Source organism: Eumetopias jubatus, unplaced genomic scaffold (assembly GCF_037043125.1).
Source record: "Eumetopias jubatus isolate StellerSeaLion01/CBP00866 unplaced genomic scaffold, mEumJub1_p1.0 scaffold_5, whole genome shotgun sequence".
NCBI classification, from domain to species: domain Eukaryota; kingdom Metazoa; phylum Chordata; class Mammalia; order Carnivora; family Otariidae; genus Eumetopias; species Eumetopias jubatus.
This window is the reverse complement of record NW_028274811.1, coordinates 126,915,919-126,940,879: the sequence shown is the minus strand read 5'-3', so window position 1 is coordinate 126,940,879 and position 24,961 is coordinate 126,915,919. Positions and strand designations below refer to the sequence as shown.

The window sequence follows — 24,961 nt, the reverse complement described above, 5'->3', positions numbered from 1 at the left end:
TGCAGAGTCAATTCTTTAACCACTTTTCTATACCAGGGTTTCCCAACCTTGGCACAATTGACATTTTGTCTTGGCTAACTGTTGTAGAAGGCTGACCTATGCATTGTAGGATGTTTAGCAGCATTTCTGGTCTCTACCCAGTAGATGCCAGTAGCTCTGTCCCAGTAATGACAAACGAAAATGTCTCCAGACATTGCCAAATGTCCCCTGGGGCCAAGATCACCCTTGGTTGAGAACCATTGATCTATACCAATGCTATCAAATAGGAATATAATGCAGGTCACAAATGCCAGCCACATATGTAATTTAAAAGTTTCCAGTAGCCATATTAAAAAATAAAAAATAGGTAAATTGAATTTTAATACTGTATTTATCTTAATATACCTAGAATATTTTAAAAAATAAGTAGTGAAATATTTTATATTTTTTCTTCATGCTAAGTCTTTGAAATTCAGTGTGTATTTTATACTTACAGCACATCTCAATTCAGATTAGCCACATTTCATGTGCTTAATTTTAGTAGTTTTGTACCGCCTCATAAAATATCCTGAGGTTAAGGGTTGTATAACTTTAAAAATTGAAGTTAAGATGTAGTGTTCACAGTGGAGTATCTTGGAAGTATTCAGATAATACATATTTATTATTACTAGTCTGAATTCATATTTATGATGGCAATATATAGAATAAGTTGTAAACCTGGCAAGACAGACCTTTCATTCAACCTGCCTATTCTTTTTATTCTGACTATTATTTTATCTTTCAAGAAATCTGACTGGTCAGTATTCTCCAGTCATTTTTCTAATCTTTCATGACAAAATGTTCAAAGCTAGTTTAGGTCTTTGCATTCTCAAGTCATTTGTCAAGACCTAAATGTTTCTCCTTGCTTTGAGGTCGCTGTTGTTGAAGCTTGCTACTTTTGGTCTCAGCTTAATTTTATTGAAGGCTGAACTTAAAATATTTAGGGCTTATAATTTTTAAGATCCATAATTGGCAGTCTCTCTGGTGATCCCAGTAGATTGAACTTCTGCTCCAGGTCTTTGAAATATGCAGCCTAAGCAAAATCTTCTATTGAGGGACTAAATTTTCTGTTAGTTTTCTTGACTTAGGATCTTTTGCCACAGATTCCCTCTACCTTCAGTATTTTTCAAGTGTCCTAAAGACTATGTTTTCTTTCAAGTGTCCTAAAGACTATGTTTTCTTTTTTCACTCATTTGTGCATCATTTAACAAGCCATTATTTATCTTTAAGCCAGGTATCAGAGTTTCAGAAAAAAATGAGATTTAGCCCTGGCCCTGGTGCAGTTTATTTGCTAGAAGGCAAAGACGACTCAGAAACAAAACAAAGGAATTTTGAAAACGTGACTATAATGTGATTTGCACTATAGTAGAAGTTTGGAGGAAATTTTTGCAAGTCCTTTGGAGGGTGTCTCTACTTGCTACTTTAGTATGGGACTCCAGCAGAGGTGACAACTCCAGCAGAGGTGACATCTGGGTTGGGTCTTGAAGGAGGAGCATTAACTCACCAGGCAGAGAGGAGGTAAGCTTAGCACCTACCTTCTGATCACCTTGCATCAGCCATGTTCTCTGGCTTTTCCAGAGTTTGCATGTCTTCTGAAAGCACACTTCTGTATGGGAACAGAAGGTGATTTTGCCAGGCCTGGGCCTGAAGAAATGTTGCTGTCCTGTCCACGTGACGTGTGCCTCTGGGTAGGTTATTTAGAACGGGAAGTCTGGATGGATGTTAACATGTCATTTCTCAAACCTAGTGTAAAAGATTACACTTGACATTTGTTTTTCTTCTTCTCCTTTTTTTTTTTTTACAGTGAATATTTATTACTTATCTAATCAGTGGAAAAGGAAGATAAATTTTATTCTTAAAATTATGTAGTGGTTGAACTTTTAAAAGTTGTACAACTTTTAAAATTGTATATACAAAGGTGATTCCTTTGGGAGACTTGTTTATAATTAAACATTCTGTTCTGCTCTTAAGATTTCAGAATTCTGTTTTTTCTGGATCACTTTGATTTTTCTGGCAATGGTAAGATGTGGTTATGTCTTTTTTGTGTAAGATTATCTCCTTTGACTTTTATCCTTACCATTTCCAGTTACCCATTCATAATCATGTTCAGCATTGAAGTCAGAGATCTACACTGTGCATGTGAGACAGTAGAGGGGGCAGGAAGGAGAGGGGGGCCTGAGGGGTGGGAGGGAGAGGGGGGTGAGAGGGAGAGAGGAGGCAGGAAGGAGAGAAGCAAGTGGGGAGTAGGGAGATTTTTCAATCCACTCAGCTTTTTTTTCAACACATTTATTTCTAATACAACTGAGAAGGCCATTTTGCTTCTGAATCTGCTCTTGACTTTGTGGAGTTCCCTCCCTCTCCTTATTGGGACCACATCCTCCTTAGTTAGTTGGCCAATACTTTTAAGAAATACGAAAGAGTACAGTGAAGTCTTGCCTCAAACTGTTAATTCCCTTCCCATTATTTCATTGTATAGATTTTCTTTCCTGGTTTGGATCAGAATTTTAGAATGAAAAAGATCTTTGAGATCTTCCAATTCAACACCTTCGTTTTGGAGCTAATAAAATAATAATAGCTAATATTAAAATAGTACTTACTAAATAGCAGGCACGATGCTAAGTGATTTATGAGTATTATCTGATTTAATCCAGTCACCTCCTCTGATTGACCTCATTTTACAAAGAAACAAATAATAACTTGCCTAGGGTCATATGGTTAGTGAGTAGCAGAGCTGGGACTCTGAGGGAGGTGGGTGGTTTAACAAATCTGTTTCATTTGAATCACCACATTGCTGTCCTGATTCTGGGCTTCAAGGGGGACGCGAGCTTATCCCCAGACTTTATTCCTTCAAGTTTCTGATTGAGCGCATATCCCTACCCCCCATTTGTTCTTCAACTTTAACTGGTTTGAGATACACAGAGGTCAAATCTGAATCCACGTCCCTCTCTGGTATCTGCAGGTCTCAGCAAGCCGAGATCCCAGCATACCAGCGAAGAGAAGAATTGTGTTCCTCTAGTGGGTCTGGAGAGAGTGAAGAAGACACTACAGCCAAGGAGGAGAAGACCATAGGCTGCATGTCTCTTCCTAAAGAGAAATTGGCCCAATCCCGGAAGAAAATAGCTCAGCTGATTAAGAAAAAAATGGTAAAACAAAAAGCCCACGAGGTTTTAATTTCCCTTTAAAAATATGTCCAAGATGACAGAAGCTCTGCCTTCAGTGGACATTGAAGTACTCAAAGTAGGGGAAGTTGTTATATTTCTTTATAAGCAGAAGAAAACAAGGCAGAGCATAGTGGGGTAGCCACCCTGCCTTCGGGTTCCACACCTGGGTCACTGTGCATTCTTCCATGGAAGGTTTGTGCTCCTGGCTTTAAATTGAAAATGAATGTTTTGTTCTTTGTGTTGATGTTTGATTACCTTTAATTAAAAAAAATTTTTTTTTAAATTTCTCCTGAAATGTTTCAGAATGAGATCCCTTGGGTAACAAGAAGGCCAGGTTAGTGAGGCAGGAGGCTGAGAACAAGGGTAGCCAGGCTGAGGCCCAGGCTCAGATGCCAGTGGTTCAGTGGACTCATAAGCAAACTAAAGCACCAGAAAGGGGAGGTTGCAACAGAGGTCAGAGTCCAGAGGTGCATTTCTCAGAGCGAGGCAAAGACTTGGTAACTAGGACCTCAGAGCAAGTGCTATTAATAGAATGTTCAAAATCCGGGAGCCTGAGATAGGATGACAGTGACCTTCATTATTAGAACACAGGCACCAGCATGTTCCTGGAGCATGATTTATCCACTGAGGAATTCATACACTGACTTCCTGGCCAGGGAAAAAAAAGAGCTTGAAATGTGTAGAGGAAAGGTCTGTAGATGGCTTTAGGAAAGGCCAAGAGACACCTCACAGGCAGATGATAGAAGCTGACACCCCTACTTGGATAGATCTATAAATTTACCTCTGTAAATCATCCAGAGGACTTGCAGAGGACAGTCATCTTGGCCTGTACCCATTCATATTTCACAGACCTGGGCTAGAACCTTCGCTTTTAGAAACAGACAAGTACCATCTGCCATAGAGTACAAGTGTGGGTTTTTAAGGCTTGACAACTCCTTGGCCAGTTTGGATAATGACTAGAGTTGGAAGCGGAACCTACAGATGAAAAGGGACTCAGGAGACTGATCTCAACATACAGACAGGCAGACTGTAAACAAAAAAAAAAAATTAGATTTATGAGGTAATTATTAGATTTATGAGACTGGATATTTAATATTACAGAATTATTAATATTTTGGTGAGAGTGGTTTTCTGGTTTATATGTCTAAGTCCATATCTTTGGGAGATACTTATGAGATATGAAATGATTTAATATCTGATTTTTCTTCAAAATAATAGGGTGGGGGATAGATAGGGAACAAGATTGACCATGAGTAGTTACCTCATGAAACTAAGGGAGCCCTTCTCCATGCTATTTTTGTATATTGCTGAAGTTTTTCACAATAAAAGGTTAAAGGAAGTCACTGTGGCTACGATGTTGAGAGTAGACCGGGGGCGGGGTGCAAGAGTGGGAGCAGTTAGAAGCGGCTCTTGTGGTCAGCTGGGTGAAAGGTGAGGGTGGTTTGAATCAGGTACTCATGGCAGAAGTGAGGAGCAGAGCTTAGTGTGAGGACTTAGGAATAAGGGACAGCCACCAGGCCTTGCTGGATTGATCATGGGGTGGGAAGGGGAGAGAAGAGGAAACGACGACAGGTGAATTCAGCCCTCTATTCCTGTGAGAAGAGCCTGGGCTAGAGCTTTCCCTCCTTTCCAAAAAGCATAATGACGTCTTTGCTCTCTGCAGAATACCCAAGCAAACAAGGAGCTGATTCGCTGTGTCATCCTTTCTCGCATTATTTTTGGGGAAGAACACTGGAAATGTGCACAGGCTGTGGCCAGCCTGGCTTACGGCTACCTGACACTGAGAGGTACATGGATTCCCCCACTGGGTCTGGGTGGGCCAGCCCGTGAGAGCCAAACTAAGCCAGCCTGCAAGCATGGGGGTGGGGATGACAGGCGGTGGGGGGAGGGCCCTTCCTGCCCCCAACTCACATCTCAGCAAGAGGCGGGAAAGTCCATGGATGAGGCAGGCAGTGTGGCAGGGATCTTAGAAATAAAGATAATGATGATAGCTAATTTACTGAATGCTTAGCATGTACCAAGCTAGTCTCCTTTAGTCCTCATAATACCCCTTGGAGGGAGATACTGTTATTGTCCATAGTTTACAGATGAGGGCAAGGAGATACAGTGGGCCCAGGACAATAAGAGAAATTCCAGCCACAGGTCCACAGGGGAAGGACAGGCAGGTATGTACACTCAGCATCAGGGCGAGTGTCCCAGTAATAGGACCTGAATTCTGTGTACAGAACTCAAGTTCCTGGAAGGTCTGGCTGAGAAAAAGACCAAGCCCTCATCCTAGAGAAATGGTGCTTTCTGGAAGGTATTCTGTACAGAAGAACAAGCTCGGGAGGCATTTGCTAACACTGAAGCCCAAGTGTAAGATCCACGAGGGCAGGAACTTGGCAGTAGAGGCTCAGTAAATATTTGTTCAGATGGACTGAGGCCAGAACATATCTCTGGAACTAAGGATAGGGTCAGCTCAGGGCTTCGTGCCTGTGACCAGCTGGGCCGTCCTGCACGAACTACACACACTTCTGCCATGGATCTCTTTGTACACATTCACATGTGCTTTGTTTATACGCCTCTGTCTCTGAAACAGAAGCTCCCTGAGAGCAGGGACTAGGTCTCCCCTATAACCTAATACAGTCTCTAGTACACAGTATGGATCAGCAGATGTCACTGCTTGATAGAATTGAGCCACTGGCCTAGGACTTCTTCAAGTACCCCTTGGACCTGGGTCTTCAGGTAGGGCCTAGCTTACCTAACAAGTAAGTGATTTAAGGGCCTGAGAAGATTTGAGGGCTACAGGGGAAGGTAACCAATATACCTGGGTCATAAGGAGCCTAGATATCAGAAATCAGAGCTTGAGAAATTTAAAATGGAATTCAATTTATTATTAACCTCTCTAACTTATAATTCTGTTAACCTCAGAACATGTGTTCCTTCTTAGGGCTCCTTGGGGCCTTTTGAGCTCATGTTTTTAATGAAACTTTAGATTCCTTTGGCCATTGATGTGGCAAGCCCGTGAGTGGTTGACGCCGGGGGCGGTGAAGCAGTGGGCCACGGTGAGGTCGCATTGGGGCTCTTCCAGGCCTTAAGCACACATCTGTTGTATTCCGAGAGAAGGCCGACATGGCTAAGGAGAGGAGGGGTCCTCACTTCCTGGCAGAACAGGCTACCACTTGTCTGTGAGATTTAAGGGACATCAGGAAGGCCTTCAGCAAAAGAAAATCTTCTTCTAATGGAGCTACATTATTCTCCATTTGGAATTTCTCTGTTTCATTCAGGCTGATCTCCGCATACACTCACTGCCTTCATAAGAGCACAAATTTAGCTTTGTGCCATTTTAGCCCTTTAAACGTGAGAAGTCTGGTGGCACTGTGCTAGACACACACAGTGTATGAATCAAGACTGCTAGTCCCTGCCCTCTGGAAACATACAGAGATCTTAGAGTAGGAAGGGACAGGTTATCATAGACGCAGGGACACAGTTCTGGGGAAACAAATGAGGCAGATCAGGGGTTCTGATCAGAACTGGTCAGGGAAGGCTGCAGAGAGAAGGTAAAATTTGTCTTCTCTTTGAAGGACCAGGATAAGTTTGCCAAGTAGATTTCAAGGGGGTAGAGAACCCAGAGTTGGCCCTCTGCATGTGTTGATCCGAGGAGTGGGAGGTGAGAGGGACTCTATAAAACTCCTTACACAGAACACTGTGGACCCACAAGGTTAGGGTAGAACAGAAGACATCTCAGGACAGATGGGTCTTGCCCGGCAATGGGACCAGAAAGTTAATCTGGGCCCAGGTATCAAGGAATTTGCGGAGTTATTAAAAGATTTTGAGTGAGGTGGTGACATGATCAAGCTTATGCTGTGAAGTGAGAAACTCTGGAGGATGGGTTGGTCTGATAGAAAAAGTAGAGGTGCAGAGCAGTTGGGCCGTTATCCTGCCAGACAAGAGTCGCTGGAGGCATTGGCCATGGCAGTTGGAATGCGGCAGAAATGACACGCAGAATTGGTGACATGTAGTGGGCAATTACATATGGGGTGAGAAGCTGAGGGAAGAGCTGGATGGAATAGGGCTTGACCTGGATGGGTCGCTGAAATAGGGAGCTGAAGAGGAAGAGGAGGCCGATGGGGCAGGGAGGAGAAGCCGCTGAGTTTGGTTTCAGACAGGCCAGATCATTGCCGGTGGGAGGTGGCCATGGAGCATCATGGTGAGATATTCGGTAGGAAAAGTGGAAAGTGGAGCCAGAGCTGGGGAAGGATGTCAGTTTGGGAGGGATCCACACATAGGGGCAAGCTGAGGCCAAAAGAGTGGATGAACTTCATCGGCAAAAGTAGAGAGGGAAAGAGGGCAGAGGAGAGAAGAGGGGAGAATGAGAGCATCGGGAAGGCCGTGGAAGCAGAGCCAGCAGAGGGGTAGAAGGACCAGGAGGGGCCGTGTCAGGGAAGAGAAGGGGTTTCAAAAAGAAGTGCAGTGTGGTTCCAGCAGTTTCAGAGAGAGTTCGGATGACGGGAAGGCCGAAGAGAGACCTATGGATTTGATAGTTGGCAAATCATGGGTGCTTGGTTCGGCATCGACAAGTACACTTCCTGAGCCCCAAGAGAGCCCAGGTTCAGCCAGGCTGCCTCGGAGATTTTTGCTGAACTTGAGCCTTGCAGTGATGGCAGCTTGAACTGGAGAAGGCACCACCAGTGTTTGCGGGGGACACCGGCCCGAGCCTGGGCCAGGCCAGGGGCTGCCTCCCTGTGTGTGGAGAGATTATCGTGGTAGGTCTATGGAAGGAAGTTGGTCCTCATCTTCTGAAATCAACCTGTTTCATGAACAATCACAGATGGACTCTGAGTTTTACTTTTCCAGTTAGATTCCAAGTTGGGTCAAGATAGGCAAACAGGTTATATCACAGAAGATGATGAGAACACCATCCTTTTTTCTCTGATTCACAATTCTTCCTGCCACACAAGTGGAGAACCACTGTTGGGGTGGTATGTTGGAGGGGAAAAAAATGTTTTCCTTTTACAGGAAGATTTGTTTGTTTTTTCTAGATGGGAAAAACAATGTCCTGATGAGACAAAATGCCTACGTCATAGAACAGTATCCACCCTTGAACCCAGACTTTCTTTCTTTTCTTTCTTTTTTTTTTTTTTAAATGATACAGACCTTGCTATTTGGGGAATATAGAGTACAAAGGTTTTTTTGTTTTGTTTTGTTTTTTAAAGATTTTATTTATTTATTTGACAGAGAGAGCACAAATAGGGAAGCAGCAAGCAGGGGGAGTGGGAGAGGGAGAAGCAGACCCCCACTGAGCAGGGAGCCCAACGCGGGGCTCGATCCCAGGACCCCGGGATCATGACCTGAGCCGAAGGCAGACGCTTAACGACTGAGGCACCCAGGCGCCCCTAAAGCCAAACTTTGTGAAACCTAACCTAGCGTTTTTCAGAGTAGATTATGATTGTGACCTTTTCTTGAGAATAACCTCTTATTTCAGCTATAGTACTTACCCAGTCTTTCTCTGTAACTTTTTTTAAAGTCTATGGTCCATGGAATAAAACAACCTAAGCCTTGAAAAATCACAAACCTCCAAGAGGGATGAAGTGCCTGCCAAGTTCCACTTAGTTTTGTTGTCATTAATCCTCAAGTGCTTTAAAATGGGCAGAATTTATGAGCCAGCCTTCTGTGTAGGCAGGATGGATGCGTCTGTGCATGTTCATGCCTTGCTGCGTGTGTGTGTGTTTTATAGCCATCAGACCTTCTTGCCTCATTTCCCTGCAAGCCTTTTCCAGCCCTGGGGGTGGGGGTCAAGCCAAAAGGCTGATTTCTCTCAGTAAATGGTCTTCCAGTGAGTATTTACTGAGGGACTTAAATATTTGCAAAACCATAAAGAGCACTGTGGGAAATACAACATACAGAAGGCACAGTCTTTGCCTTCAAAGAAGTCACAACGTCATGTGGAAGGTGAGCTACATACAGACATAGTTATGGTAGAAGGCACCATAAGGCAAATGCCACGTAATTGATTTAAATACAGGGCTTTGGGGAAGTTGGGTAGAATTACTTCTGGCTGAGGTGGTAAGTGATAGACTCAGGCGGGAAGTGCCATTCAAGAAGACCCTTAAAGAAGGGACAGGGTTTGGGTAGACAGAAAGGGTGAGCACTTCTGGTGAAGAAAGGCCTGGAGGGATGAGAGCACAACGTGTATCTAGAAAGCAGTGGGCAGGCTGTCTAGCCAAGGGCACACTGTTAAGAGGAACCTGAAAAGGAGGGTGCGTTGGCAGACCACGGTGGGTTTTATATACAGGCTAAGGAGTTTGTGATTTATTTGGTAGACGAGGATGACTGGAGATTTTCCAGCAGGCAGATGAATACATCCAAGAGTGATTTTGGAAAGGTTAATCTAGCAATGATAGCCAGCAGGGAAGCTATCTGGTGATCTAGATGTAACACTGTGCTGGTGACAAATGGAATGAATGAGAAGGTAAGGATTTAAGAATCTCTGAAGGACAGATACATTCATCTTTTATCTTTCTGGGAGTTTTTCTTAAGTACACACTTATAAAAGAACAAGGATAAGATCATCCTTTGCGGGGTGCCTGGGTGGCTCAGTCGTTAAGCGTCTGCCTTCGGCTCAGGTCATGATCCCAAGGTCCTGGGATCAAGCCCCACATCGGGCTCCCTGCTTGGCAGGAAGCCTGCTTCTCCCTCTCCCACTCCCCCTGCTTGTGTTCCTGCTCTATCTCTCTCTTTGCCAAATAAATAAATAAAACTTAAAAAAAAAAAGATAATTCTTTGCAGCATTGTTTATAACCAAAGTCCGCATTACCAGAGGACTAATAACCCACAGCAGGTTATATGCAGCTTTAAAAAGGGCATGAGGAAGCACCGTATACTACTAGGGGAAAAACTGCTGGATGCATCTTCAGGCAAAAGAGAATGTACAACACAGTATGGGGTTTACTATGCCTCATTTTGTGTAAGAAAGAAGGGGAGAGAATCTGTGCTTATGTTCACATAAAGAAGCACTGAAGGATACCCAAGACAGAAGCAAAAACAAGTTACCCAGGGGGGCCTTGCAGTGAAAGGGAACAAGAGTGAGACCCCCTCAACGTTGACCTTGTCATAGAATTTTAACTTTAGAGCCATGGAAATGTATTACCTATTCCCAAATAACCTTTTTAAAAAAAAAAAAAAAGACTGTGAAGGAAGAATTGGCAGGACCTGATGTTCAATTTGGGGTTGAAGAAAAGTGAGGCCCAACAATGACCTTGAAGGTCAGACCCCTGCGGGCACCATAGAAACACGGGGCAAGAAGGGGAGCGCACTGGGGAGAGGAATGGTGGGTTCAGGTTTTGGTGATTTTGAATTGCAATAGAGAAATCCACAAGCACACTTTCACTTGGTGCTTGGAAATTTGGGACTAGAACTTGGGAGGACAGGAGGAGTATCGTACGCATGGAGGAAGATTTGAGAGCGGAACTGGGGAGGGGAAGTGGGAAATTATAAGCATGGAGGCCAAGGTGGACGTCCTAGGGATTGTTAGAACTTCTGAGAGGGAGAGAGAGAAGAAAAGGAAGAAACTGAAAGACCCTTGGAGAAGGGAACAGAGGACCCTTGGAAAGAGTTAGCAAAGAAGCAATGAGAGAAGGTTTATAAAGGAGAACTGAGTTGGTGCAGTGTCCTCAGGGCCAAGAGAAGCCAAGCAGCTAAGAGCGTCTGACTGAGAAACTGTGCCTGGATTTATTTAGTAGGAGATCTTTGGGGGCCTCAGCAGAAGAGTTTGTGCAGGGTGGTTGGAGCAGAAGCCGGATCCCAGGCATGAAGGAAGGGAGTGGGGGCCAGGAGGCCAGACTACATGGGCTCCTTACTACGTACTGAAAGGAATGAGGGAAAAGAGGGTCACTGGCGAAGGTAGAAGAGTCACATGAAGATAATTTTAGAAGAGAAGGAGACAGAGCTTAGGCAGTGAGGAAGGAGCCCTTTTGAGAGAGAGTTTGGAGGTTTTAAGAAATAGAGCAATTGATGAAACGGGGTTCAGGAGTCAATAACACGAGAGAACACGGGGCCTTTGCAAAGCAGGGTGTAAAGTTTGCTGCTTGGCAAACTAGAGGAAGGGACGGGAAGGGGGACTCGGTGGTGGTGGCCCGAATGAGCCCAGTGCTTCAGCGGCTGAGCGAGGAAAGCCACCCAACAACAGGTGCTTTGTCACCTATTGCCGAACTGCTGTCCAAGAGTCTAGGAAGGAGAATATAGTGACATGTTTCCTGATCTATTGCTTATTATTAATGAAGCAATAAATGAATCAGCCTGTTATTACTGGGCACTTTCTAGGGATCCTGGGCTCTATTATAAGTGTTGCAAAATACAGAAAAAAGAAGCATAAGTCACGAACCCTACCTTCCCTGTCCAGTTGGTTGAAAAAACCAAAACGGTACAGAAATAACAGGGAATGATAAGAACCGGGCGAGCTGACCTGCAGGAAACCATTAATGCCTGCCAGCAATGACATTGCATTTGAGAATGCAGCCTTTTGCAGAGATTCTCTAAGCAGCTCTATGACAAAGGTCCAGAGTAAGGACAAATATAATAAATTGCTTAGGAGAATGGCCCCTCGTGGTAGTAGTAGCAGTAGTAAAATAATGATGATGATGGTGATAATGATGGCTAATATTTATTCAAACTCATTTCATTCCTATGTGCCAGGCCCTAGTTGCTTTTTCACAAATTAATTAAATCAATCCTTACTATAACAGTACAGGGTAGAAAGTATTTTCATTACCATTTTACAGGTGAATAAACTGTGGCACAGGTAGATGAAGGAACTTGCTCAAGGCCACAGGTAGGAAATGGCTAAGGCAATATCGGTATCTAGGAAGTCTGGCTCGAGGCCCTGCTCTGAATCGCTGTCCACACGAACTTGTTAAATAGAGTTGATGATCAAAGGTGACAGCAGCAACTCCAAAGACTGGGTATCTCCAGGCAGATTCTCTCCGGCCTGAGTCAGGGTAACAGTTGTCAGTGGTGGAATTACATCCCAAACTAAAGCAAAAGGATTTGATATGTTTTCCTGGACAATACTAGGGCCCAGTTTCCAGTTCGTCAGTAGCTGCCCGTAATTTCTGAATCTCAGGCTCCAGGAGCAGGTCTGATTTTTACCTCTGTGATTGCTGCACTGTTGGTGCAGGGAAAAGAATGGTGTCCTTGGCTTGGGCGAAGGGCAAATAAAGGAAAATGACTTAGTCTCTCAGAGTTTACACTGGAACTGGGGAGGTGGGCCTTGGAGTTAGGGAATGAGATCACAGATCTATGAGCTTCCTCCAGAGACTTAACGTGAGACTCGTATATATACATATATGCAGTGTTCTCTTTACATGAGAGAGGCTGTTCTTGAAATTAATAAAATGCAAATCTATTTCAAATTATTACTGATACTGATTCTGTTGTCGTGAATTTTCTCATGTAGGAAGTGCCATGAAAATATCACAAAGTGAGGGGTTTTTTGAAACATAAAAAGAGCTCTTTCGTACTTGACAAGGTTGGAAAACATTGTCTAGAGCAGTGATCTCTAAACCCTTGAGAATTAGCTCCCTTATCACTTTGGAAAATTTGAGCAAGCTGCATATATGTGTATTTATTATGAATTATGTACAGTAGTATTAATCTATTATGTAATATTATAAATATTCATAAAAATAGAAAAAAAATTTAAAATAAAGAAATTTTTGTCTTTTTTTTCCCTACACCATTATGGCATCTTGCATGCTGTAGGGGCTACATGTCCCCCACTTTGGAGACAAGAGTGGATTCTGGGAACAGTTAAAGGAATGACTTTTTTCCTTTAAGGCTGACTTCAAAGTTTAAAGAGCCATTTTCAGTTGAGATCCTAGTTCAATTTGCTTACATTCAGCTTTTTCATCGGAAGGACCACTGTGTGGGGCATGATAAAGTGGAGACAAGGAACCGTATAATTCATTAGCTGCTGAGCTTAGAGGAAAAGTGTTCCTCTGGGGGTTTCACAGCCCAGCACTGGGCACTTGGTGTGGGGAGGTGGCAGGGTAGACTGGCAAAGCCTTAGGACAGCTTTCTCATTTGTTTTCCATTCAGGAGCCCAGAAGCAGCATTGTGCTGATTCAGGGGTGGTTTTCAGTGGTTCAGCCAGATTCACTTTTTTCCTCCCTATAGACCAAGGGAAGCATCTAGATTAGATTCCTGCACTTCTTACTGACACACTCCCAAAGGCCCACCTGGTTGTGGGAAACAGCCTATTTGATAAAAAGACTTTCTCAGTTTCCTATCTTATTTTCTTGGTCTGATGTCCTTGGCAGACTTTTCAGTTGCTGCTCCCTTCCTCAAGACCTATAAAGACTCCCCATTACCTAACAGATCAAATCCAACCTCCTCACTTGGCATCCGAGACTCCATTTTATTTTATTTTTAAAGATTTTACTTATTCATTTGAGAGACAGAGAGCATGAGCCAGTTTGGGTGGGGGGGGCAAAAGGAGAGGGAGAAGCAGACCCCCACTGAGCAGGGAGCCCTGCACGGGGCTTGATCCCAGGACCCCGAGATCATGACCCGAACCGAAGGCAGACGCTTAACCGACTGAGCCACCCAGGTGCCTCCAAGACTCCATTTTACTTATCCAGTTCATACCTTATGTGTCTTTACGTTTAAACCTCCCCTTCAGTCAGGCTGGTCTCCTTACTGCCTTGACACTCCTACATACCCCCACCCCATCCCACCAGTGTGTGTGTGTGTGTGTGTGTGTGTGTGTGTGTGTGTGTGTGTGTGCGCGCGGTTTTTGCTTATTCTGTCTTTATGGCCTCAGGCTGTTTATCCAGTTCATACCTTATGTGTCTTTACGTTTAAACCTCCCCTTCAGTCAGGCTGGTCTCCTTACTGCCTTGACACTCCTACATACCCCCACCCCATCCCACCAGTGTGTGTGTGTGTGTGTGTGTGTGTGTGTGTGTGTGTGTGCGCGCGCGCGCGGTTTTTGCTTATTCTGTCTTTATGGCCTCAGGCTGTTTACCCCAAGTGGAAACCCCTCCTTATCCTTCTGTATCAGTCAAACTACCTACTCTTCAAAAATAAGATGAGCCTACTTCTTGTATAAAGATTTTACTAAATGCTTCTCCAAGTGTCGTCCTTAGATAGCCTGCATCAGATTATCACCTAGGATGGTTGTTATAAATGTGAATCCTCTATTCTCACCTCAGAACCCATGAACCACAACTCCTGGAAGCAAGGCCAGGGAATCTGCATTTTAGGAGGGTGTTTATGATATGCAGTGCAGTCTGAGGGTGCTGTTACCTGGTAACTTGGGACATAGCCCTCTCTTTTGCCACAGACCCCCATTTTTCTCTTGAGTTGAGACCTATGGACAGGCATCTCTGAGTATTCTACGAGGATTTCCTGGCTCCCAGGTCACTTGTAGGTCTATCCCCAAGAAGCTCTGTTCTCCCCTCCACCTTCCCCCCACAGCCCCGCCCTTGTGGCCGCTCATTAAGGAGGTCCTGCACATCTGGAGTATAGGAGGGCTGCAGGCCTCAAGTCTTCAAGTCATCTTTATGGCCATTGACTATACCTGTACTGAGAAGCCAGGCTCCAAAGGCCAACAGTGGAGCAGACTGAGGGCTGGGGGTGTGAAGTGAGAATTAGGGGCACAGCGGGTCCACCTGACAGGAGTGAATATGTTTACCGGCCTGCAGAGAGGAGAGCTGAACTGGACCGCCAGCCATGGCCGTCTCCAGGAGGGCAGAGAACTCCCGGGATAAGGAGCTCCCTGCTGACCTTTCTCTTTTTTCCCCAGGGTTCCTCTTGTCCCATCAGGGACCCCTAGACATGAGCTAGGTTGGAAGATGAAGAACGAGGTCTAGAAATTGAATGTTACCAAGTCTACCTCTGTTAACTAACTGAACAAATAGCAGTTCCAGTGGGTGCCCAGGAACTCCAGCCTTTAGTTAGAAAACAAGGGGAAACATACTGCAAGTTCTGTCTGGCTGGAGTTTGGTATTCCCTTTGTCTTCTTAGTGAGGGGCCTCACTGCATTTAGGAATTGGATTCTGTGCCTGTGTGTGTGTGCGCGTGTGTGTGACCAATTAGTATAACCAGCCTCATCTTGGATTGAAAAAAAAATCCCCAGATGGAAGTAATTGTATTCATAAGCCCTTGTATTTTTAGAATGCCTTTTCCAGAAAGCTCAAAGCATAGCACTCTGTGGCATAACCTCGTTTGTTCCTGGACAATCTCCAGGTATTTGGTAAAGGGGCAGCTTCTATAATCATTGTCATTTTACATTTGGAGGATGGAGAAGCTTTGTGGTTGAAAAGCTCACATGGCATTAGCGGCAGAACTGGGAACAGGACACTCAGCTTCTACTCCTGTCTCTGTCAATGATTTCCAAACAGAGGCCCCCAGATTAATGCTGTGGTGGCTGTGTAAGCAGCACTTGTGGAATTAATTAAAAATATAGGTTCCTGGACTCCCTTTCTCTGGAGATTCCAACTCAGTAGGGCTGGGGTGGGACCCAGGAATATATATTCTCTACAAGCATTCCAGATAATTCTGATGTGCCGCCAGCTCTGGAAACTAATACTATAGGCCATATGACAACCACATGATCCACCTATTTCCTCCCAGAAATGTCTTCGCCTGCAACATGCTTCTTTAATGTTTTTCGTCTTGCCACCCACCCTCAAACCTCCCCAGGCCTCCCGGCTCAGGCCAAGAAACATGCCGAGTCGGCTAAGAACACGCTGCTGACCTGGAAGGGAAGCAGGACCTCAAACAAAGAGAAGAAGGAAATCCTGGAAGCCCTGGTCATGCTGTACTACACCCTGGGGGTGGCCTGGCTCCTACAGAACCGATATCCTTTCCTTCCTGGTGGGATCTGGTGATTGGGGCCTGGGGCCACCTGGGCCTGCCGGATGGGCTGTCTCACACAGGAACCGGGGAGATCGACCCAGGCTTCAAGGCTCTGTTGAGACAGACAGGCACGCCCCGCCCACCAGCTTCTCATCTCCATTTAGAAAGGTAGGAATGTTCCTCCTCTGTCTATTCATAGGAATTCTGAGTCGAGCCCTGGGAGGGATCTCACTGGTGACACATCCCCTGCCAGTTGAAAAGTTTTCGGCGTCTGGGGCGCCTGGGTGGCTCAGTTGGTTAAGCGACTGCCTTCGGCTCAGGTCATGATCCTGGAGTCCTGGGATCGAGTCCCGCATCGGGCTCCCTGCTTAGCAGGGAGTCTGCTTCTCCCTCTGACCCTCCCCCCTCTTGTGCTCTCTCATTCTCTCTCTCTCAAATAAATAAATAAAATCTTTAAAAAAGAAAAGAAAAAGAAAAGTTTCGGCGTCTGTCCTGCCCTTCATCGAGCATCCCGAGAAAATCAGTGTTAGCAGTGAGGACGCAGGCGATGTCAGGAAGAGGGAGAATGGGTGGTAATTTAAAGCACTGTTGGTCAAACGAGGCTGCACATGTAATCCCCTGGGGAGCTTTAGAAATTACTGCTGTTTGGGTCCCACCCCAGAGATTTTAATTTAGGAGGTCTGGGGGTACATCTGTTTATTGAGATTTTTAGAAAGTCCCCCAGGTGATTGTAACATGCAGCCAGAAACCTCTGATTTAATGGACTCTTGATCATTTTTGTTTTTCTGAAATGCTGTTGAGAATACTGCCCATGAAGCTGGAGGCCAAACAAAATAGACAAAAGAAATAGTTCTCTATCGCCAGGGGGGACCTGTTACTCTGCGAAAAGCTTGTGATGTTGACAGCCTTTTGGTACCATCTCTACTTGAGAACTGTTAAGGGCGTTTCATGTTTATGAATGATCATATACCACAGTTGGGACGGTACAGAGATTAGCGTGGCCTCTGCGCAGGGGTGACACACACATTTGTAAAGCATTCCATATTAAAAAAATTAATCATGAGTCTTCTTTGAGACCATGGGTCCCCAGTTCTCTCCTCTTTACACATCCCCCTCTCTCTACTCTTTTGATCTTGATACTCAACTTGCAAAAACTGACCTGTGGCCTTCCTCTGTTATGCCCTTAGAAGGGGCTATTGAAAATGTGGGAAATAGAAGGCTGTTTGGGAATTAAGGGGATTTTCTTTCCTGCTGTTTGCTTCCTGCCAAAAACCTGCTCTGCTTGGACTCTCTGAATGATCCAGAAAGTCCCTTTCAGCAGACTTAGTTCCTCTCTTTTACCATTCATAGGAACCAACGTGGGAAAACTGCATGGCTCATGTCAGGTAGTGGACGCCTCCACAGGAAATGTAGCCTAGGGGGTGCAATTTCTGTTACGCCTCCCCGTGCTCACCACCCAACCCAGCCTTGGATTCAGGCTACCTGCATGGGAAACCTGGGGCTCTTGTTCGTTTTCTAAAGAATTCTTGATGACATACACATAAGGAAAATAAAGAAGACGGTAAAGTGCCCATTTTCAAATTCTGCTTCGTATTCCCAAGGGGCCCTTTTATTGCTTTATCAACTGCTGTCCCTGGGCAATGGGGGAGTTTGTGTGCCTGGCCTTTTTTCCTTGACTGTTTCACTGGCAGAGAGGCTTATTTCAACCTGCAGAAGGCAGAGAGAAACATGAAGGAGCTGAAAGAATTATTTAAGGGAGGTGTTCGCAAATCCCAAGTCTCGGAGAAAGACCTGACCATTGCTTTGGGCAGGTAAGATCTGGGCTTTGAGAAGCTTAGGCTTTGTGAATGAGGCCTGGAATTACATGATTGTTCTGTGTGCTCTTTATATAAGGGGAGAAAAAGTACTCACAGCAAAAAAAACCCCAAGCCTCAAATGATGGTAAAAGAGGCTTGGGTTTCCCAAACGCACACCCCATGGTCTGAGCTTTGTGTGTGGTGCCTTTTAATCCTAAAACACCACTGAGGTAGTTGGCACAGTTACAGTCTCATTAGGCAGGAAAAGCCAGGCTGAGATTAAATAAACCGTCCACGGTGACAAGGTTTAAGTGTTGGATCCATGGTCTGAACTCACGGACTCCCAGCTCTTATGCTGCCTCTCACACTTATTCTCAAATTATGTCTTTTTCTGAATCGCCACCCACTTTTGTCATTAAGTATGATATCTTAAAAGACAAGGAAAGAACACTATGTGAAGACCGTTTATTAGAGGCCCATGGAAGCTATGCGCAGCACGTGCATTTTTAAGGAAAGTTCTGTTCCATATGGAAACCAATTACATGGGATTTATTCAAGCCAGAACAAGACTTAGCTGTTTTGCAGTTGAGTTAGGTATCCTCAGAGAGAATCACGGTATTTACATATGAGAGTGGGCCCATCAGATTATCAGAAGAAAAAAAGAATAATAAAAGGTTTACTACTCCCTAGACTTTTATAAAATATCTTCACATCCTTGAAAGCAATCTGTTTACAAAACTGTAAGCACTTGACATGGTAGGGAAGAGGACTGAAGGGTAAGTAAGTGAAGTACACGAATCATGTCTGCCTGCTCTAACCATGAATCTAGAAGTCAAATGGGAAATGGCGGGGAGGTATTGGAATGCCCGGAGCTAAATCTAACGATGGATGTAAGTCCACAGGGCCATAAATTAGAGTCTAGTGAATGTCTGTTGCTGTCACATGGGTCAGTGGCTAAGGTTTTTGTGCCTTATGTGAAAGACAGCCTTGTTCCTTTTTCAGAATAAGTTCTAGTACATATTTCACTCATTCATTCTTCAGTATTTATCTAGTATCTATTTTGTACGTGCACTGTTCTAAGTGTTGGAACATTTACTAGGTATAACTATATCCAAGACACTAGTCTAAGTGCTTCACATAATTTATTTAATTCAATCCTCTATTACGAGCCTATGAGGTAGATATTTTTATTTTCATTTCACAGATAAGAAAATTAAGGCACAGAAAGAGTAAGTGGAGGAGCCAACATGTAGATGGGGCATCTGAATCCATAGCTCACCTTCTGTACCACATCGAGTTACATTTTATAATGAACAAATATCTAGTAAGGGCAAATCCCTTTTCTTGTTTTAAAGGTGGGGGGAAGATAAAGCGTGATTGTGTAGGCCAGACAACTTGGCTAGTGTCTCCCTATAGGCTCTTGATGAGAGGCATTTTCATTCTGTAACCTTTAGTATTATGGTCAAGGGCAATAGTGATCTGATTGATCAAAATCTTTTGGTAAAGAATTGTCAGATAATGGGCCAGTACTCTTTTGATTGTTAAACTGTAACTTGTAGAATGCCTTATCTAAAATAATTTTATACACACACATATTTTTTTTTTTCAATTTGGGAATACAAAGATGGAAGCAAGAGGTGAGGGGGAGTAATAGTGATTATATATCCGCTATATGTTAAGTGATTTCATGTATTAATTTTAATCTAATCTTCACAACAACCTCATAAAGTAGGTATCCTTACCCTTGTTGTATTTGGAAGGAAATATAGGCTATTAGAGTTTGACTGTAAAGCCAATAGTTTGTGAGAAACAGCTTTGAACTACCATGTTCTTCTCCTTGTATCTTACAGACTCTAGAGGGATAAACCTGAATGGGATGCTATTTTATTCTCATTTTTAAGAATTATATTTTGTTTTGGAAGATTTGAAAATACAGATATGAAGAAAATAAAAGTTTGTTTTAATTTCACCCCCCAAACCTAACTGCTGCGGACATTTTAGTTAAATATAGGTATAGGTAGAGAGATCTACATTTTAGTTGGATAAAGATACATAGGTGGATAGGAAGATAGATCTGTTGGGGCCCATTTTAAGTACAGTTGTATCACTGTTTTAAACTTAGCACACTTTTAATTTTTTCCCCATATTATTTAGTCTAAAAAGGAAGCATGATTTTTAAAGTCTGAAGTATTTTATTGTATCACTTGTCATAATTTACTTAACCACTGCCTTTTGGAAGGGATATTTACATTGTCTTCTCTTTCCTCTCTCACTTTTAACTGAGGAGGAATAAACTAAATCAAACAAGACAAAGCAATAACTTTGCAATGGTCTGAAGGAGAGGGATCCAGAAGTGATAAAATTTTATTTTGATTCTAGAAAGTCTGTGTTATGGGTAAATTATCCCACCTTGTGAATTGCTGAGAGCCATTTTTTTCCATTTGCTTTTTAAATAAAATTAGACTACAGCATGCGATACTAATGGAAGTAAATGGTAGTCAGTGGAATCTGGTAGGTGAAATGCAGGTTAATAGGAGGCTTGTTTATAGCAAGACTAGATTTTTTAGCTAGCCACTGAGGTGATTGGCCTATGAAGGCCAAATTATTTTGTTCTTAGAATCAGTTCCTTTTCTGTCTGCACAAGTAAGATGTCTCTCTGACTTTGCATCTTTGTCCTTCTTATAGGGCCTCCTTGGCTATCCACAGATTGAACCTTGCTCTGGCATACTTTGAAAAGGCAATTGGCGATGTTATTGCTGCTAAGGGTGATAGGACTTTGGATCTGGTCAGTCTATATGAGGAAATTGCTCAGATTGAGCAGCTGAGAAGGAACCATGATCGGGCCATCCAGTACTTGCATCAGGTTGGTGAGTTGGCTGGAGCCCTAGTCTAGAGGCCATATTTGGCCCCAGGCCATATTCCCAGGGCCAGGGAGGCTTGGGGTTCTCAGAAGAATGGGGGGATAGGATGGATTTCCTGCCAGATGCACACAAGAGCCCTTCCTCAACCTTAAACAACATGGGCAGAGAACACTGACTCAGGGTGGGTGTATCTGCTCTTTGACCTGATCTGAGACCAAATTTTGTGTGCCCCCCCCCAAGGCCTCCCCTCATTTCTGTGGATGCTAGGAAGAGGTAACCAAGTGAGACTGCTCCAGGGAAAAAAAGCCATAGGGGCAACCAAACTTAAGTCTTTAGCAAACACAAAGGGCTTTTTTTAAAATGAAAAAAATCATGATATTTTGATGTAATGCTGTCATTTGTCCTCTAGGCCAGCCTAACTGTTTGTATCAACAAGTCTAAACTTAAAATGACAAAAGGGTGTTTCACTTGGAGGTAACTAATTTGACAAATGCCCAGGGGAAGACAAAACAAAACAGGAAGGAATGTTGAGTCTATTATAATGAAAACAGTGTAGGGCATTTTTACCTATCACGTACTTGGAACTTCCCTTGAAACTGCTTGTTGAATTGACCTTTTCTCTCCTCAGATGAGAACCGTCTTGTGGCTTCAGGTATCTCCCAAAGTCAAAAGTGGATCAAAAGAGCTGATTTTCTTGCTATTGCATGTGCAATGCAATTCAACGGTATATGTGAAAACAGGCTGATACTATAGCAAAGGCATTGCAGATAATCCCACAATCCAAAGTTACTAGAATCATACAGTGGAGAAATGTTAGGGGATGCTGCTCTGTAAGCAGGGCGTCCACTGCTTACAGAGAAAGCTGTCTGGTTTTTGTGTCCAAGACTTTGTGCAAGCAGTGGTCAGATCAGAATAGATAAATCAGTATATAACCAGTGTTTCTCAACAACAAATAATAGTTAACATTTATGGAATGCTTTTACTATGTGCACTTGAGGATGTAGTTATTTCATCCATGCAATAACCCTATGCCATGGAGGCATTATTACTATTTTATCTCATTTTATGGGTGAGGAAACTGAAGCATAAAGAGTCACAGCTAATTCAGCTGAAGTGTGTAGCTAAGAAGTAGGAGAGCAGGGATTTCAACTTAGAAAATTTGAGCCCCCAGAGCCTGTACTCTTTAACAACTCTGAACTGTGTTAGCTCCATAGTGTTGTCTGATAATCGCTGGAGCCCCTTGAAATACCTCATGGTGTTTGACCAGTGATCTGTGAAGCATGGGTGATTTTTTTCTTGCTGGTAGGTGTGGACCAGATGGTTTCTCTCTTTTTTCTCCTTCCATTTTAGTGTGAATGATAATAGTAATAAAATCTTCACTTTTCTCATGCTTATGACATTCTAGGTGGTATTCTAAACACTTCACATGTATTAATGCTGTAACATACAGCAACTGTTTGCAACAGTCTTTTCTGAAATTCCTATTTTATATTTGAAGAAGTTAGTGACTTGCCTGATGTCATCAGTAGCTGAGCTGTGATAGGAACCCAGGCAGTATGGCTTTAGGATCCATGCTCAACTCCCTTGGACTTCCTTTGATAATGAACCTTTGAGAGGCTGAGCTTAAGTTGTGATTGTAATTTTGCTATGAAACTTAATAAGAAATAATAATAGCTAATATTTACTGAGGACTTATCATGTGATGGTACTATGTATGCCCAGTGCTCTGCATGTATCATCTCATTTAATCTTTTCCAAACCCTAATCAATGGAAGCTGTATATTTCTTCTACATGTGAAGGTGAAGTTACTTGCTCAAGACTCACAGCTAGGAAGTAGCTGGGACTCAAACTCATCTCTCTTGTAACTCCGTGATTAGGTACATACAGCTCTCAACTAGCAATTTTCATGAGAACGATTAGAAAATCCTCAGTGAAACACTGTCATTTGGGTACTTACTTGATCTTGATTTTCTCTATTCCAGGCCTATTCTATCTGTGTTTCTTTGTTCACCGAAGTCAGCCCCCAAACTGCAGAGGCAAGCGCATTACTAGCCAAGGCTCATGCCATGTCTGGAGAGGCCCAACACAGGGGTAGGTAGAGGGGGTAGCTTGCAGTTATCATCATTTCCCATGGGAGGGAAGCACACTGGCAATGGTCTATCAATATGGACGGATTATAATCAGCTATTCATGACTGTGATGGAAAAATTAGACTGGACGCCATTTTGTACAAAATCATGTACACATGAATTTAGGCACAATATCTCCGCAAATTAGTTGGAACATCAAAACCAATAAAATCATCTGATTTCTATTTCCTTTATTCCCTTAGAATCTCAGCAGAATTCACCTGCATAAACAGTAGAGAGCTCATACACGCTATGAATGTGACCTGTGGTGTATCGGTTGATGAGGAAATCCAGTGATAAAAGACAAAAACATTGGCTCCTCCTCTCCTCCTCCTCCATTCTCAACCTCCTTGACTTTTCCTCTGGCTGACAAGAGAGAATGTTTGTAGCAGCTAGAATTTTCATGACCTATATTCAAAAGTGAGGTACTGGGGGGTTCTGGAGGAAAACCAAGGCATGAATTAACCCATCAGCAATAGTCCTTTCTCAGGCAAGGTCATCATTTGGGAAGTGAGTAGCTTTGGGAGAGACACAAAAGAACTGGCGAGGAAGGACTGCATGCCCTCTTCAGCTGCTGGATCAGATTAATGGACACTAATGGATTCAGTGGCCCATCAGGAGGAATTTGGGATTTGTGAAGAATATGATTTAAACATTTAAAAATATTGATTTTCTCTGCTTATAAAAGGACTCTATTTAGGTGTACGTTATTTTCTAGTCATATATGAAAAAGAGAGAGAGGAAGAAGAGAGAATTATAGGGAAACTTTTGTATCCTACTGTTTTCTACTCTTCTGTTTCCCCATGTCATTGAATAATTTTGTTCAGTTTTCAGAAGGTATTTGATATTTTGATTATTGTTTTCTTGAGCATAAATGTTCATTGAAGACTTCCTGATTCTGTGTTTTCTAGCTAATCATCTTGCTTCTTTAAAAAATTTTCTTGTGTATACTCACAGTATTTGTACTCCATCTATATGTTTGAATTTTTTCTAAATAGTCTTCATGGTTATAACGTGTCCTATATGTGAATATGTAAAAATTTTGTTCACATAAGAAAATTTTATGCTTCTAGAGTTGGGAGATTCTAAGGCCACCTTATTCTTTTCTTGTATACTCATTTTTAACTTTAAAGAAGATTTGGATCTTCACCTCCTATCATGCACTAAATTCCAAATGGATCACATTTTAACATCAAAACTGAAATTATCCAGAAGGAAATTCAACCCTGGAATCAAAATTCCTAAAATTAAAAATTGGAGGAAAGAACTTTCTGAGCACATGACGTTATACTAGAAAAGAAGAGGTCGATAGGTTTAATTATAAAAAGATCTAAAACTTAAGTCTGTCACAAAATACCATAAATAAAATGAAAAACAAACAGTGTAATCCAAGATGAACAGGTAACTCGAATAGGCCCCTACTTACTAAAAAAATTTTTGTAGTTAACTTTCTGAGAAAGAAATATCAACACCCAAATGATATCACTGGGTAATTCTACTTAACATTTAAAGAAGGATTAACACCCATCCTACATAATCTTTTCCGGAAAACTGAAGAGGAGGGAACATTTCCCAACCCATTTTATGAGGCTAGCAGTACCCTGATACCAAAACTGGGCAAAGACACTGCAAGAAAAAACCAAAACACAACTATAAAACAATACCCTTCATGCACACAAATGCAAAAAAATCCTCAAGAAAATATATAGCAATGTATAAAAATGAATAATACACCATGATCAAGGGGAGCTTTTTTCCTGGGAATATCAGGCTGGTGCAGTATTTAAAGCTGAATGAATGTATTCTACCATATTAATAGTCCAAAGATGAAAAGCACATAATCTTATCAACTGATACAGAAGAAGCATGTGACACAATGCAGCATCCTTTCATGATGGAAGGGGAACTTCCTCAATCTGTTAAAAGGCATGTGCAAAAAAATACAGGCAACATTATGCTTAATGGTGAAAGAGTGAGTGTTTTACTCTTAAGATCAGGAACAAGGCAAGGATGTTCATTCTCACTTCTTTTAGTCAACATAATACTGGAAGTTCTGGCCAGTGCAGTAGGCAAGAAAAAGACATACAGCTTGATTGATCTTATTTTTAAATTTATCTCTACACCCAATGTGGGGCTTGAATTCATGACCCCAAGATCA

At 42.9% G+C, this 24,961-nt stretch overlaps 1 protein-coding gene and 1 pseudogene across 1 annotated transcript in view; both read left to right on the top strand.

Moving 5' to 3' along the window:
* The window catches only part of TTC23L (tetratricopeptide repeat domain 23 like), a 39,712-nt gene that overhangs the window by 558 nt on the left and 14,193 nt on the right, over positions 1-24,961 (top strand). The window contains exons 2-7 of the mRNA XM_028097975.2: positions 2,978-3,161; positions 4,843-4,966; positions 15,861-16,017; positions 17,702-17,827; positions 20,498-20,675; positions 22,657-22,765. Coding sequence (XP_027953776.2) covers positions 2,978-3,161; positions 4,843-4,966; positions 15,861-16,017; positions 17,702-17,827; positions 20,498-20,675; positions 22,657-22,765 — 878 coding nt within the window. The remainder of the gene's footprint in view (positions 1-2,977; positions 3,162-4,842; positions 4,967-15,860; positions 16,018-17,701; positions 17,828-20,497; positions 20,676-22,656; positions 22,766-24,961) is intronic.
* Positions 16,967-17,065, top strand: LOC114204917 (U6 spliceosomal RNA; annotated as a pseudogene).